At 24.8% G+C, this 16,063-nt stretch overlaps 1 protein-coding gene across 1 annotated transcript; it reads right to left on the bottom strand.

Annotated features, from left to right (window-relative positions):
- Positions 1–8,234: 8,234 nt before the first annotated feature.
- LOC127261008 (beta-glucosidase 12-like) lies at positions 8,235–14,663 on the bottom strand. The gene is made up of 13 exons (XM_051289129.1): positions 14,467–14,663; positions 14,104–14,173; positions 11,867–11,925; positions 11,496–11,571; positions 11,265–11,342; positions 10,987–11,074; positions 10,616–10,874; positions 10,058–10,173; positions 9,726–9,940; positions 9,482–9,513; positions 9,281–9,383; positions 8,971–9,067; positions 8,235–8,607 (listed from the first exon to the last, which is right to left on the bottom strand). The coding sequence occupies exons 1-13, from the start codon at positions 14,641–14,643 to the stop codon at positions 8,436–8,438; spliced, it is 1,542 nt and encodes a 513-aa protein (XP_051145086.1). The 5' UTR covers positions 14,644–14,663; the 3' UTR covers positions 8,235–8,435.
- Between the last annotated feature and the right edge of the window lie 1,400 nt (positions 14,664–16,063).

The raw sequence follows: 16,063 nt of genomic DNA, 5'->3' as shown, positions 1-16,063 counted from the left end.
TTTAGGATTAAGATTTTGAGTTGGGATTTGAATAGTAAATTTTTTTAAATTGAAATAATTGTATAATGTGATATAAATAGGTGTCGATATAATGTTTTGAATAAAAAATTAATTTTTAGTATAATATAAAAATTAAAAAAAAAAATATGTGTTTGATTTAATAGTTTTAGGATAATTTTTGGGATGAATAGTTGATTTTTGTCAAAATCCTATAAACAAACACACCCTAATTATATTTAAATTTTTCAATTTTAAAATTTTTAACTATATTAATTAGTAATTAGTTATTATTTTAATCTTAATTTATAATTATTTATATTATATTATAATTATTTTACTAATACATATTAAATCTACCTCATAAATTTTCGTGTCTACATTAATCTAGACATTATATCAGGTACAGATGAAATATTATTTTAATTAAGTCAGCGTGTAGATTCAAACAAGGTGATTGCACGAGATCTTTGTAGTCATACATGTATCTAAATTAAATAAAAATATTATATATAAAATTTAGATACGATACGATTACTTATTTAAAGTATATATATTTTTTTTAAATAAACAAAAATAAGCATATCGTAATAATTTAATCTTAAATAATGGAGTATTAAAAAAAATAAATCCCTGGTGCCACCTCACATGTCAGAATGAGAGCAGTGGCAGCGATATGTTATCGTATAAACTTCAATTATAAATTGTACATATATATCATATTTCAAGTAAGAATTTACTGTAGTGTAGTGATTTATTAGAGCATGAGGATAGGGTTGTGACAGTTATGTTTATACTTAAATTTAGGTCAAAAATATTATTTAATAAAATATTTTAAGTAACAAATAGATCTATAAAGTGTAGTATTTTGTACTTATAAGATAGATATTATATTGAATGTAATATATATTGAGAAAAAAAATTATAAAAAAAAATAGTTAAATAAACAAAAATACACACCACAAATTTGGTTTTAAATGTACAAATGGTGTCTTTTTTAAAAAATTTGATTTTAATTTTTTTTTTTTTATTGTATCACATCATAATTTTTGTAAAAATATAATACTCCCTCCGTCCCATAACAAAGTATCCATTTTTCTATTTTAGTCCGTCCCATAACAAAGTATCAATTTCCTTTTTTTAGTAGCTGTATTATCTACCTAACATTACAAATACCCTTACAACTTACAATATATTACACAAATATCATTAATTTTATATTACACATACTAATAAGGTTATTTTAGTCATTTCTATTTTATTCATATTATATTTTAATATAATACTAATATTTCTAAAATTACGTGCAAAAAACAAATGAATATTTGTTTATGGGACGGAGCGAGTATATCTTCTTATATATATGCATATAATATTACATTGAAATCACTATTCAATGAAAAATTTTAAAAATCAAGTCAAATATCAAGATAACATGCATTTTATATTAGCCCTAATTATTTAATAGATGATCGACAAATAAAAAATATTACTTTTACATACTAATTACCATATAAGGACATTAAATCACTGTTTACAAATTATTGTAAATATTTAAATTGATTACATTTTTAGTGATTTTTGCAATTTATTTATTATACAATACTTCTTACATATTATATATATTATAAAATATATTACTCCGTCAGTCAATTTTATATTTAATTTTATTTTTTATTTTTGTAAATTACTAAGAAAATGTATATAAAACTGATTGAAAGAAGGAATATAATTTGTCTTAAAAAATGTATATATATACATATTTCAAGGCTACCATTGATATATAGTAAAAATTAAATTAATAAATTACAAGTTAATAAATTCATATTTTTCTGAATAAAATAGGATATATAAAAAATTCATTAAAGTCATATCAACTTTGAATGTCATAAAAGATACTCATTCGTTGTCATACTTAAATGTAAATATATATTTTTTAATAAATTAACAAATAACAATATTATTTTATGGGTGAATGAAGTGTGTAAGAAACTTCCTTAAAAATTCTCATTACAAAGTACATGTGAAATTTTTGTTTTAGTATTATCGATGTATTTGTAATTTATAAAAAAATAATAATTACAATAATAATGATATATTTTGTTTATTAACCTGAATTTTATTTTTTTTTCTTAGTATAATAGAAAATAAATAAATTTGTATAGGATGAACAAAATGATAAAATTATTTATTTTAGTGGAACAAATAGAATTGTTGATGTATTTTTTCAACAATAAAAAAGTAAAATTCGAAAATAGGAAATTATCTTCGAATTTGATATAATTAGTGCATGAGATTATGAATCTCTAAACACTGTAGATACATAAATAAAATAGGAAATTAAATACTACAGACTGGAAAATAAAATGGTGATCCCCAAAAGCAATTCTCTTGAATTTAATGTCGATTGAAGATGATTTTTCAGAAGAGACCCGAATCTTTAAATATTTCTTCAAGAAAACATTTCAGAACCGTCGCCTGGTTGGTTACAGCAACCGCCAACCAATTCCTCCTTTATTGACACGTGTCTTTAACCGTCTCGCCAAACGCTTCCACCAATTCCAGAACTCAACTGGCCCGACCGACCGCCTCTGGGCGCCTTACTTTTTTAAATGGACGGCTAGTTCCGAACGAATACTCCAAAATGCCCAGCATGCTTCAGACAGACTGCAGGCCGACCGACTGACCCAAACGCATACCCCAACGATTGACCCACCGACCATTCCAGAGACTAACTGGTCGCTAGACCAAACGACTTATTGGTCGCCCCATCAAGCTACCAACATCTGATCTCTTTAGATGATTCAATGGTCGCCCCAAAAAGCGACTAACATCTAATCTCTCCAGACGATTCATTGGTCGCCCCAACAAGCGACCAACATCTGATCTCTCCAGACGATTCAATGGTCGCCCCAACCAAGCGACTGAACTACTGTTCACTTAATTAGGCGACTAATTAACAGACCTTCTTTGCTTGGTCCAAACTCCGTATTGGCCGACTCAACCGATGGCGGACCAACCGACTGCGAACCAACTGACTGCAGACCATCCGACCTGCCTATTCGACCACGGACCTTCCGACCTGCCTATCCGACCACGAACTTTCTGACCTGCCTATCCGACTGAGGACCAACCGACCTGTCTGTCCGACCGCGGACCTTTCGACCCGCCTATTCGACCGCGGACCTTCCGACCTGCTTATCCAACTGCGGACCTTCCGACCTACTTATCCGACTGCGGACCAACCGACCGGATCAACCGACCTCGGACCAACAGACCTGAGTGCATATTTTTTCCTTTTTGCCCAACTTCATGTCCTAACTTCCTTTAAGATTCTACTATCATTATTATTATTATTATTATTATTATTATTATTATTATTTGTGCAAGGATATATAATATAATGAAAAAAAAATTTATGTTAATTTGCTTTTCTTGGCTGAATTAATCAATCACATTCCATTTATTTGTATTATTTGGGGTTATATACATTAAATATAGATTGAGTGTAACGTGTTGGATAGAAAAGTTATATTTATTAATTATAGAAAATTATGAGATTACATATTAAAAAATAATAATAATAATAATAATAATAATAATAATAATAATAATAGATAGATAGAGTCATAGTCGCCAAATTAATAAATACGTGGTTACAAGTTGCAATCTTTGTTGCTTCTTGTTGTCGACAAATTATTTTTATCCATATAGTCAATAAATTGAAGTTGCTAATTTTGTGAAATTGGACACGTGTCAATTTTGATCCAAAATTTGACATATTACAAATAATGAAATTGGCTATACATAAACTTTGTTCCGAAAAATTAATCGATCCTAAAAGTGGTTAGAAAAAATAAAATATGTACCTCGAGCTTTAATTGTTGTTCGGTGGCGACCAAACCCTAACTACGGGATAATGTTAAATACTAATTAGAATACCCTAAGCTTTCTATTACTAGTAAATTAATGTTATATAATTAATGATGTGTTTATAATTAATTAATCTATAGATTAATTAGTTCATTTAGGGCATGTAAGCTCATTTAATTTTTGGACCCTGTTCAATTTGATTTTCCCTGCAATCCTATTGCGTATTTGAATTATTGATTAATTTGTGGACCTAGATGTTGATTTTATTATTTGCATTTTCTTTTTATCTTTTTCAACTCAATATATTATTTTTACCATTTTGATCCATTTCATTATAAAATATTTTTTTTAATTATAGTAAAAATAATTATATTTAAAAAAATTAAAATACTTTTAACTTTTAAAAAATATTCATTTCTCTTGCATTTTTAAAGGAAAAAACATCAGAATATCTTACATATTTCTATTAATTAATAAAATATTATTATTTTTAAATCTATTATAAAAAAAAAACAAAAAATTAAATTGAATTGAGATGAAAAAAGTAATATATTTTGTTAAAAAATATTGATTTGCTTTCTCGGAGCTTATATATTATAAATTGTTATGATGTTTTGTATGCAAATTAATGTTTAATATAATATTTTTGAGAAAAAAAAAATTGAAATGTTAAATTAGTATATTTATCTTTTAAAAATATACCAGGTGAACAATTATTACTATATGTGTGTGAAAAAAAAAACTATTATATGTTAGTTAATTATAGTAAGGTTTGAGCCAGATTCTTTGATCCAATTAAATCCGGAAAATGTTGGTTTTTATTGAGTATTTTTTTTCCCTTATAGTAATTGTTGTTTTTGGAATTATATATATTATTTTAAGGTAAAATAGTGATTAGATAGAATGTTTTGAATAAAAAATAAGTGTTTTTTTTTTATATATATAACGTGAGAATTCGTAATCGTTACTTTACGAACGTGCTCTAGGTAAATCTTTGACCGAACCTAATAGCCTTGATCCATTCCTGACATTTAATTTAAGTCGTCGAACAAAGCATGTAGTGTTGTGGTCCATTGACTTATAAACTACTAACAAATGGTCATGATTATATAATAGTTTTATTTAATATTTTGTAATATTAAATATTATATTATTTTAAGATTATAAAATTACATAGTAATGAAATAAATAACAAAAAATTATTAAAAGAAATAAGCTATTACTTGGTCTTAATTCTTAAATTAAAAGTTCAAAGTAGTGAATAAATTATGGAATTAGCACACCCAACCATGAAAGATGATTAATTAGCTACAAGGTTACATTTTAACATAAATTCAAGTGTAAAATGTATTGCATGTGTTTCTCATTTAGAGTAAATTGATTTTTTTAGTTTAGTACTGCAGCCTTTGTCATTTTAGTCCCATAACTAAAGACTGTCTTAAAATATTTTCGTAAGTGAAAAATTTTCTCAATTTAGTCCTCAATGCCTACGTGGCATCTGCGTAGCAAGTTGGCGGACACGTGTCGGCCAGGTCAACGCCATGTGACTGACATGTGTCCGCCACGTGGATTATTTCTATTTTATTTTTATTTTTTTAGATATAAAAAATTACAAATATAAAAATAAAAATAAAATATAAAAATATACAATTAAAAATTAAAATTATTCATATGTCCTTCGAGTCAGCGCCATGACCTTTAACAATTTATATATTAGTATATTTTTTAATTATATTTATATAAAAAATATAAATTATCCATGTAGTGTCCACGTGGCTGACTTGACGGATATGTAGATAATTTTAATTTTAATTTTTATATTTTATATATTTAATTTTATTACTTATTTATTTTTTATTAAAAAAATTAAAATAATAATAATAATAATAATTATTATTATTATCCATGTTGCAGACACGTGTCAGCCACGTGGCGCTGATTTGACTGACACGTGTCCGTCAGCCTCCCACGCAGATGTCATATAGGCATTGATGACTAAATTGAGAAAACATTTTCCTTACGAAACTATTTTAAGACACATTTAAGTTACGAGATTAAAAAAACAGCTACCCTTTCATTTATTACTAATAAATAAATAAACACAATCTCTAAATATATGCATGAGTGTGTTCTATAATAATATGTCATATCTTAAAATCAACTGTCATATGTGTTGTATAAGACTATATTACGTGTTATATTTGTATTACATTAATATATACTATAACATATTGTGTGTACAGCCAAAAAGCACATGATGTGTTTGTCCATTGTGTTTCCAGATGTATGTATTTTTTATATTAGATATGATAAATATAATTTTAGTAATATAAAAAATAATAATAATTTATATTTAGTTGTTTATTATTTTTTTAGTGAATAATGTATATATATTATATTGTGCTACTATTTATTTATTTTGATAATATCTCTAAGGAATTGTGTAGCTTAAGATCAATAATATTAATTTTGAAATTAAAATAGTTTCATTACAATTATTGTAAGCATAATGGAGCTGACATGTCATGTTTGAATAAAATATATATATATATATATATATATATAAAATGTACACAAACACATGAATCATTTCATTAATCTATCTATCATCGAATCAACACAGTGAGGTTACATATCTTTTTGTCGTCACTATAAAATTTAATTTGACTAGCGTGTTTAATTCAATTGCTTTGTTTAATTGTTTTCGAAATAATTGAAAAAAAAATAAATAAATAAAAAGAAGAAGGAATGATTATTATATGTAGAATGTGATATAAGTCAATGTTGATTGCTATATATTGTAAATATAAAAATAATATTTTTAATATAATATATAAAATAAAAGATAGTGTTTGATTTTATATTTGAAAAAAAAAATCATATAAAAGTTTTGTAATAAACAAACAAACAAAACCCAAGCAAACACACATTAATGAATTTAAAAATTTAATTTAATAAAAATGAATTATCCATAACCTTATAAAATTTATAAAAGTTAATAAGATTAGGTTTGACACATGGTATCATTTTACGGGATGTTTGGATTTCTTGACATTTTTGTTTTCCCAAAAATGTCCAAGATGAATAATTTATTACAAATTTTTTATATGGTATTTTTAATAAAATATAAATATAGAATGTAAAGTTTGGTATTAATATATATATAATGTATTATATATAATTTTTTATATAAATAAAAATATATTACTGAAATATGGACATTCTAGATAGAGGGTTTGGATTGACTTAAAAAATAAGCATAAGCCAAAAGCAGAAGCAGAAGCTAAAAGCAGAAGCAGTTCGATTTTGTATTTGGATAAATTATTATAAAAGCAGCTTTTCGTAAAAAATTGTTTGAACGTTATATAGTTGAAAGTGCTTTTAAACTGTTAAAATTATTTAAAAGAACATGTTGTTAATATAATACTAGTATTTTTCTATAACACTTTTATAATTTAATTTAAATTTTATAAATTATATTCAAAGATTTTAAATTAAAGCATAAAAAATGTACTTTTAAATTTTGATTATTTATATTTTAAAATTTTAATTTAAGGATAATATATCAATTAAACATAAAATTACAGTATAATATTATATAATTTGTATTTTATAATTTATTTTAAAGTTTTATAAATTATATTTAGTAATTTAAGTATAATTAAAAAATTTATGTACTCCTATTTACATTCGGTATTTAAATTTTAAATTTTAATCCAAATATAGTACATAAATTTAAAATAATAAATTAATTATATTTTTTAATTTGTATTAAAATATAATATATAAGTTATTTATTTTTATATTATTATTATTATTATTATTATTATTAAGAATAAAACAGTAATTTTAACTGAAAAAATACTTCGGCTTGTGCTTCTTGAAAAAAGCTTTAGCTTCAAAAGCTGCTTCTGCTTTTGGACAAAAGCTAATGCAAACAGGTTGCAAACTGCTTTTTTTTTAGAAGCAAAAGCCAAAAGCTTCTGCCAGAAGCCAATCCAAACGGGGAAAATGCACATCCTTCGCATAATGAAACTTGTTACATTTAAAAATTTGGTTTAGTAACTCATCGTAAACAATTTAATTTTAATTATGCCAGTGTTAGTAAAAATATGTAAACAAAAATTACAATCTCAGACGAGTTAAATTGCGATTGAGTTACAATTTTCTTCTGATAAATTATGACATTTTACTACGATATATATATATCTAAAGATTTGTTTACTTATATTCATTAACTTTACATATTAATATTGCAAAAATAGCATTTGCAATATTCTATTTATTAAAAATATTATATTAAATAATTATTCTCACTTTCATCGAAATAAAACTATAAACAAGAAACAAAAATGCATGTGAACTCATCTCTTACATTCTCATTGGATACATCGTACTTTTTATTCGAAAGTATTGTGAGTACAATATCTATTTGAAAATAAAAACAAATATACATTACACAAAAATGTATATATTTCAAAAAGTTACGATGAAATGAGAACAACACTCATTATTATTCAATCATGTGATGACTAAAAACATCGAAGCAATGCACGAAATTCTTTTTAATTCTTTCCTAAAAATTTCTTGAACCAAAGAGCTGATTCCTTGGGGATTCTTTTAAGTCCATTTTTGTAATCCACGTAACAAAGGCCGAATCGGATAGTAAAGCCGGAACCCCATTCCAAACAATCGAGAAATGTCCAAGCAAAGAAGCCCTTTACGTTTGCACCATGCCTGATCGATAAATACAATATATTAGTTATTTATAAAATTAAATGTTTAATCGTATCTTCAATAATATAGTATGATATCGAATTTAAAATTTCAAAAATAATTGCAATTTTTTTTTTTTTCTTAATATATTTTACTAGAGTTTCTAGTATCAAAATAATGGATAGAATATATATGAAGCTAGTAAAATTCATATAGAGTTTCAAGAATAGTTCTTATGTAATTTCAAAATTGTGAATAAAAAATTAATTAGAAAAATATAATAATATCATCACCTAAGACTTTTACATAATTACATCTAACAAAAAAAAAAAAAAAACAATTTTTAAATAAGAGATCGTATACATATACTTAATATATACTTACTGAATAGATCGTTGAACAGCCTGAAGATGACTATCATAAAAATTCACTCTTTGAGTGTCGTTGGTTTGCACATTGCCATTTTTCGCATCGGGCATTCCTAAACACGAGAAAAAAATTTAAAAAAATAAAAATCAATAGATAAATCTTTTTCCATTTCATTAATATTTTTAACATGAATGAATCCCAAATTATATTTCAAATAAATATTTTTGTTGTAAAAAAAAAAATTAAAATCAATAGGCAAATAAACAATTCCTATTCCCTAAAACATGAGAGTATACTAAGCGTAATAATTATATTTAAAACATACCAGTTTCTGTGATATAAATTTCAGGGTGGTTGTATTTTTTCTTTGTATAAACTAAAAGTTCATATAGTCCTTGGGGATACACAAGAAATGCTGGAGATCCTGTCTGAAAATCGAATTTAATTATAGCAAATATTAATCAATAAATAAATAAATAATTTAAAATATGGTTCGAGATTAAAATTTTGGATTATAAGTACTTACTGCCTCTCCGATCGGCACACCATTAATACTTGCTGTATATATACACACGTAAATAAGGTAATTAGGATTAATAACATATATATATATGCATAACGATTCAATATCGATGTTTAAGTAAAATTTGTGAAGATATTAAATTAAAACCCGAAAATAACCTTTTAACTTCACAATATTTGAAATGTTATTTTGGAAAACCCTAATTATTTATTTACTTAAAAAATAATAATAATAATAATAAACTTACAAGTAAGATTGACCATATTGTCGGTTGTGCTGCTAACATCTTGATTATGATTCACAATAGGAGATGCATATTTTCCAGTATAATAATTCAATCCAATAAAATCGAATGATCCTTTCAGCATTGAACTTTGAGATTTTGTAAACTGAGGCAAACGATGTCCGACGATAGATCTCATGATTTTCGGATAGTCACCGTCGACTATTGGATCCATAAACCTTCAAAAAATCATTTATACCATCACATAAAAATTCGATAAAAAATACAATACATACATATTAACATAATTATGTTTAATATAAATTAAATTCTAAATTTATTTATGTTTTACTTACCATCCGTACATAAAATCAAGTGCACGATAAGCTGCTTCATGATCGAGTTTGTTTTTGGAACTTGGCACCATCCAATGGCTAATTTGAGTAATTCCTATTTTCCCCTTTTGAGTTGCCTATACAACATTTGTATATCGAGTTTGAATATATGTTGTAATTAGAATAATGTATTTAAATATTCTAACTAAAGTATTTTTTCCGTTCGGTTCTAAGGGTATTATTTATCTTTTGCGTCATTGTACTTAACATTAAAAATATCTTTACATTTGTATAATTTTTTTTTGCATAAATTTCGTTAGAATAGTATTACAAGACACTAATATAAGTATTTTTGTCATTTTCTCTTAATTTGTATTATATTTTTATATAATAATTAATATTCAAATATCAACACGCAAAAAGTAAATGAGACCCTTAGAACCGAACTGAAGTAGTAATTTTCTTTTCAATAGGCTTGTGCAATAAAAGTTCTTTCACTTAATATTATCTAACATACTGTTATTGAGCGTGCTCGTATAGTGATTTAATAATTTATTTTTTTTTCAAAAAAAATAAAACCTGATATTTCTTCTTGTATAGTTCCACGGCAACGGCATGACTGAGGAGTATATGATGACCAACAATATATGGTTCGGTCGCGGAATTTCCTTGACGGCATTTAGCCCTAGAAGTGCATCTTCCGGGCGCTAAATTTCCTACCAAGCCGCCATCATATCCTCCGTTGATAAAAACGAATGGCTCATTGAAAGTGATCCAATGCTTAATGCGATCACCGAATTCTTTGAAGCAAATGTCCGCAAAATCTCTATAATCATCGCTGCGGTCGAATAAATTAGTATGAATAAGCACCTAAATTTAGTGACGGGTTCTTGAAAAAAAAATCGAAAATTATAAATGTACTAAATTTATAATCTTGCGAGTTAATTTACATAACACGAGGGCTTAGGAAGCCTTTATACTCATCCTCCAATGCTTGGGGAAGGTCCCAATGAAACAACGTAACAAATGGAGTTATACCTATAATTCAAAACAAATAAATAATTACGACTATAGTAAAGAAATTACATAATTATAAGGATGAGATGTATGTATTTAAATAAGTAAAAATAAATTTACCATTTTAAATAAATAATTACGACTATAGTAAAGAAATTACATAATTATAAGGATGAGATGTATGTATTTAAATAAGTAAAAATAAATTTACCATTTGCAATGAGCTCATTGAAAACATTGTTGTAAAAAGCTATTCCTTTCTTGTTCACTCCCCCACTTAGCTTTCCACCTGAGAAATTATATTGAGACAATTAAATTAATTTAATTTAATTTGTTTCTTCTTACAAGTAAAATATATATTAAAAATATTTTTTTTATATATAATAGCAATAGTTAAATAAATCATATCCATATTGTCGAGTTGTAATGTAAGCAAACTTACGAGGCAATATTCTTGGCCAAGATATCGACATCCTGAAGCTTTCAACTCCTAAATATTTCATCAATTTAATATCATCCTGCATCCAATTTTTATTTTATTTTTATTTATTTAATTTAGAGCAAATCAAATTAATAAAATCCAAAATCGTATTCAGTATTATTTATTTTATCTCTTTATTTAATTCCATATTGTGTATACAATAATGTTTTTTTAAATTAAAAAAAAAATCTTTTTATTTACCATCTAAAAAAAATTTAAATACAAATTACAAAAAAATTAATGATATATTATTGAATCTCCATGGACTATTTTTTTTTTTTTTTCAATTTTTAAATTAATAATATAAATAGAATTCTATAAGAAAGAATTACCTTATACCGGTGATAGAAATCGAGGGCCACATCTCCATTGCTCCTATCAGCTATTTTATCTGTAAAATTTAAAATGATATTTATATATATATATATATTGAAAGTATTTTGGAATTTTGAAAATAATAAAAATAATTAAAAATTAATTAGAATGTAAATATTTGGTGCATGTAAATGTAACATTTTGTATAAAATATTTTTTAATATAATATTTTAAATAAAAAATAAATATTAGATATATATATTTCAGGGAAAAAAATTATAAATAGCTCCAAAACAAGTTTTAAAAAAAAATCAATATAGAATAATTATATACAAATTAGACAAAAAAAAAAGTAATTTCAAAAATAATATTAAATATATGTATAATTTTTAAAATGATTATATTTTTAATTAAATTTTGGTTTTTTTGTTTTAATTATTTCAATAATAATACTCTCTCCTAAAATTTTTATGCCACTTTTATTGAATCCGGGACATGAAAATTTATTATTAAAATATTAACAAAACTAATAAAAATTGAAAAAACAATGAAAAATTAGTTATAATTATATTATAAACGGATAAATTTTTTTATTATAAACATTTTATGCTTAAATTTGGTCGACAATAAAATAAAATAAAATAAATAAATAAAACTGATGTAATTATTTGGGTCGGAGGAAGATTGTTAAATACTTATAAAGGATGGGCCGAGGGCCCAGCCGGCAGCCGGCCGCTGTGTATTTGGTCTAGAAAATAAAATAAAATACTAAAATTATACTCCCTCTGTTCCACATACCATGTCCATGTTGCCGTTGTTGTTTGTCCCACGTCACTTTTTTTTTTGAAAATGATTACACACTTTAATCGCATTTTAAACTTTTCAATTTATTTTTTTTAATTTTAATTAAACTAATTAGTTATCTTAATCTTAATTTATAATTATTTATATTATAGAATAATTATTTTTACTAATATATGTTTAATTATCTACTAATTACATTTCTTCTAAAATACTGTATCACATGACAGCAGATACCGTATGTGGGACAGCAGACACGGTATCTGGGACGGAGGGAATATATAATATTATACACCATTAATTTGACCAAATAATTATTGAATAGACAAGTTTATTTAAATAAAGTGCAACATAAACAAAAGTTTTTCTTTTTTAAAGATTTATTTTGGTCAGTCACTATTATTCATCTATATTATAAAATATTGTTTCGGTTTTGGATTAAAACTTATATATATAGATATAGATATATATATATATAATATGTTAAATAAAAGATAAAATTTTAATTTAATAATTTTGAAAAAAAAAATAGTGAATTACGACATCAAAACAAGACTTCTACAAATTTTGGCAATTATTTTAAAATTCATATTATTTTATTTTTCATGATTTTTTAATAAATTAATAACATAGTAATAATATCTTATACTCTATCCGTTTACAAACTAATGTCCTATTTTTCTATTTCGGACGTACAATAACTATTGTCATATTTAATTTTTTTAATAAAAATTTTACATTTTTACTCTTCATTCATTTATTACTTTTCATTTCTACACTACAATTATGGGCAAATTTGTCAATTCATAACAAAAAACAATTATTAAAAAAACTGTGCAAATATATTTTAGGACAATAAAAATTGGACGGAGGGAATATATATTTAGATTATTATTTAAATAAAAAAATAAAATTAAAATTAAAAGAAAATGAACGACATCCGTATATTTGAAGGGATCAGCAAAAAGATTTTGTCAGTTAAATTATTATAAATAATAAGTAAAGAAAACATCATGGTCGATATTGTCAGCATACATATCATATATATACTCCATAGGTTAATTTAGATTTAAATTTAAATAAATAATGCAGTAAGGAATAATTCATAGCCACGATGGGACACTACACCAAACTTTTTCCAGTAGATTAATTATATTTAGGGTTCATATCTAAATTGTAATTATTTCTATTAGAGTTTTGTAATACTATTATAACGATATTTGTGCAAAAAATTATAAATGTTTTTAATATTAAATTGACTGCAAAAGATAAATGAGAAAAATAAGAATTTGATAGAATTTTAAATAAGAAAAAATTGAAAATTTATTGAGAAAAATAAAAACTTAAATACAAGAAATTTGAGAATATAAAGAAAATTTATAGATAAATTAAAGAATAATTTGACACTATGTGATGCCAATTCGGTCACATTTTACCGTAAATTATTTTGTACCCGAAGAATTATGAGCGAAAGTATCCCAAATGCTAGGTCCTTTGCCGTCTTCAAATGCCGCTCCTTCGTACTGCAATTCATAAAATTATATTGAAATATAAATATTTTAAAATAAATTTTACTATATTACAAAATAATCGTATTAAAAATACACAAACCAATAAAATATATATTAAAACTATTGAGTAATCGAACTGTATAATTTCGTAGATTTAATAATTTTAACAATTCTTACAACTCAACAAATACAAATATTGAAAAATAAAATATTCGAGTCGATAATCATTTAAAATATAATATAATATATTAATTTTATATCAAAATTAGCAGATGAAAATCAGGTTGGATGCACGTGCACAGCACCTGATAGGCAGAAGAGGCAACTCCGATGAGGAAACCAGGTGGCAAACTGCTGCGGTTGAAATGCGGCCGGCCGTTCGATTCAGATCCGGCGACGGCGGCGGCGGCGGAGGACGGCGGCGAAACTATAATAAGGAGGAGGAGAAGGATGAAGAAACTGCTTACGACTGCAGTCGCCATTGAATAGAATTTCTTCTTTCAATTTTTGAGCAATGAACTAAATGTGCTGTGTTTCCTTATCTCTATATATAGACATGTATTATACATATATTAAATTTCTATTACAATAATTATTAAATTATGTCATTATTTGGTTAGATTTATTATATTATATTTTAGTTTAGTTTAGTTTAGTTACATTAATTAGATTAGAGGTTACTATTTGAATTTATATATTACGTATATTTATTATTTAATTACCAAATATTTTTCATTAAGTCATGTTTCTTGCAAGTACGTTTAATTTGGAATGTATCCGAAGATTTTTTTTTTAATTTCGAAATTCTATTTGTATTTAATTTTGATATTATTAAAACTAGTGGACTATTCTTTCATTGTCATCTCCAATTTCTTTTAACAAATTCAAATTGTTTATGCGATATCACTTGAATCGGAAGGGTTTTACAAATATTTTAGATATTTAGCTTATTGTTCTTATGATTTATTATATCAATTAGATTAAAAGTTGGGTGCCTTTGATTAGCGATTGAGCTTTTGAGTTAAAAAGTTGAGTTTGAAGTAATTTATTTAATTTATGATGGTCCGAACATATCCAACTAAGGCACGTTCAGTTTGTTTGTGTAGTGTTTTAGTTGTAATTATTTTTTATATTAAGTATGAAGAATTGTGTTAATAATATATAAAAATAATATTTTGTATTGAATATTAATTTTATTTTATTTTTGTGAAAAAATAAAAAATATATATACGATATATATTGAAAACTATGTCAACCAAATTATGGTTAAACAAACAAACTCATTTATTATACATTTATTATTAAGGCATTTATAGTTTATTTATAATTAGTGCATTTATGGTATATTATTATGTAATTATTATTAATGTATTTATAGTCTATTTATTGTATATTATTATTATTATTATTATTATTATTATGTATTATACAAATTTAAAGTATTATTTTTACTATTTTCGTGTGTCTTACAACAAAATATTTTTTTTATTTTAGAACAACTTAAATTATATTATTTATAGATTTTTATTTTTATTATCAAATATATGTAACTCCTAAATATAATATATATAGAGAGAGGGGGGGGGGGGGGGGAGGAAATTGAAGAAGAGGTTATGTGTTACGTATATATATAAAATGTAGGTGCATATGAGAGGGCAAGTTGTATGGAAGGTAGGTGTAGCGGTGGGCATTCGGTTGGGTAGGGTTCGGTCAAACCCGACCCGATCCAATGCAGTTTAATTAATTGAATCGAATTAGGGTAATAATAATAATAAATAGTCAAATATCCGAAAAATTCCCGACTTGAATGATGACGACTCCAAAGTAGGTGTACCGTGTATGTGATAATAGTGTGGGCCATGGGCTTGAAGGCCCATTTTGTCATTATTTGGGCCCATAATA

Source organism: Andrographis paniculata, unplaced genomic scaffold (assembly GCF_009805555.1).
Source record: "Andrographis paniculata isolate CXL003 unplaced genomic scaffold, ASM980555v1 Contig62END, whole genome shotgun sequence".
Classification (NCBI taxonomy): domain Eukaryota; kingdom Viridiplantae; phylum Streptophyta; class Magnoliopsida; order Lamiales; family Acanthaceae; genus Andrographis; species Andrographis paniculata.
Note: the sequence above shows the minus strand (reverse complement) of the source record. Positions and strands in the feature narration are given on the sequence as shown.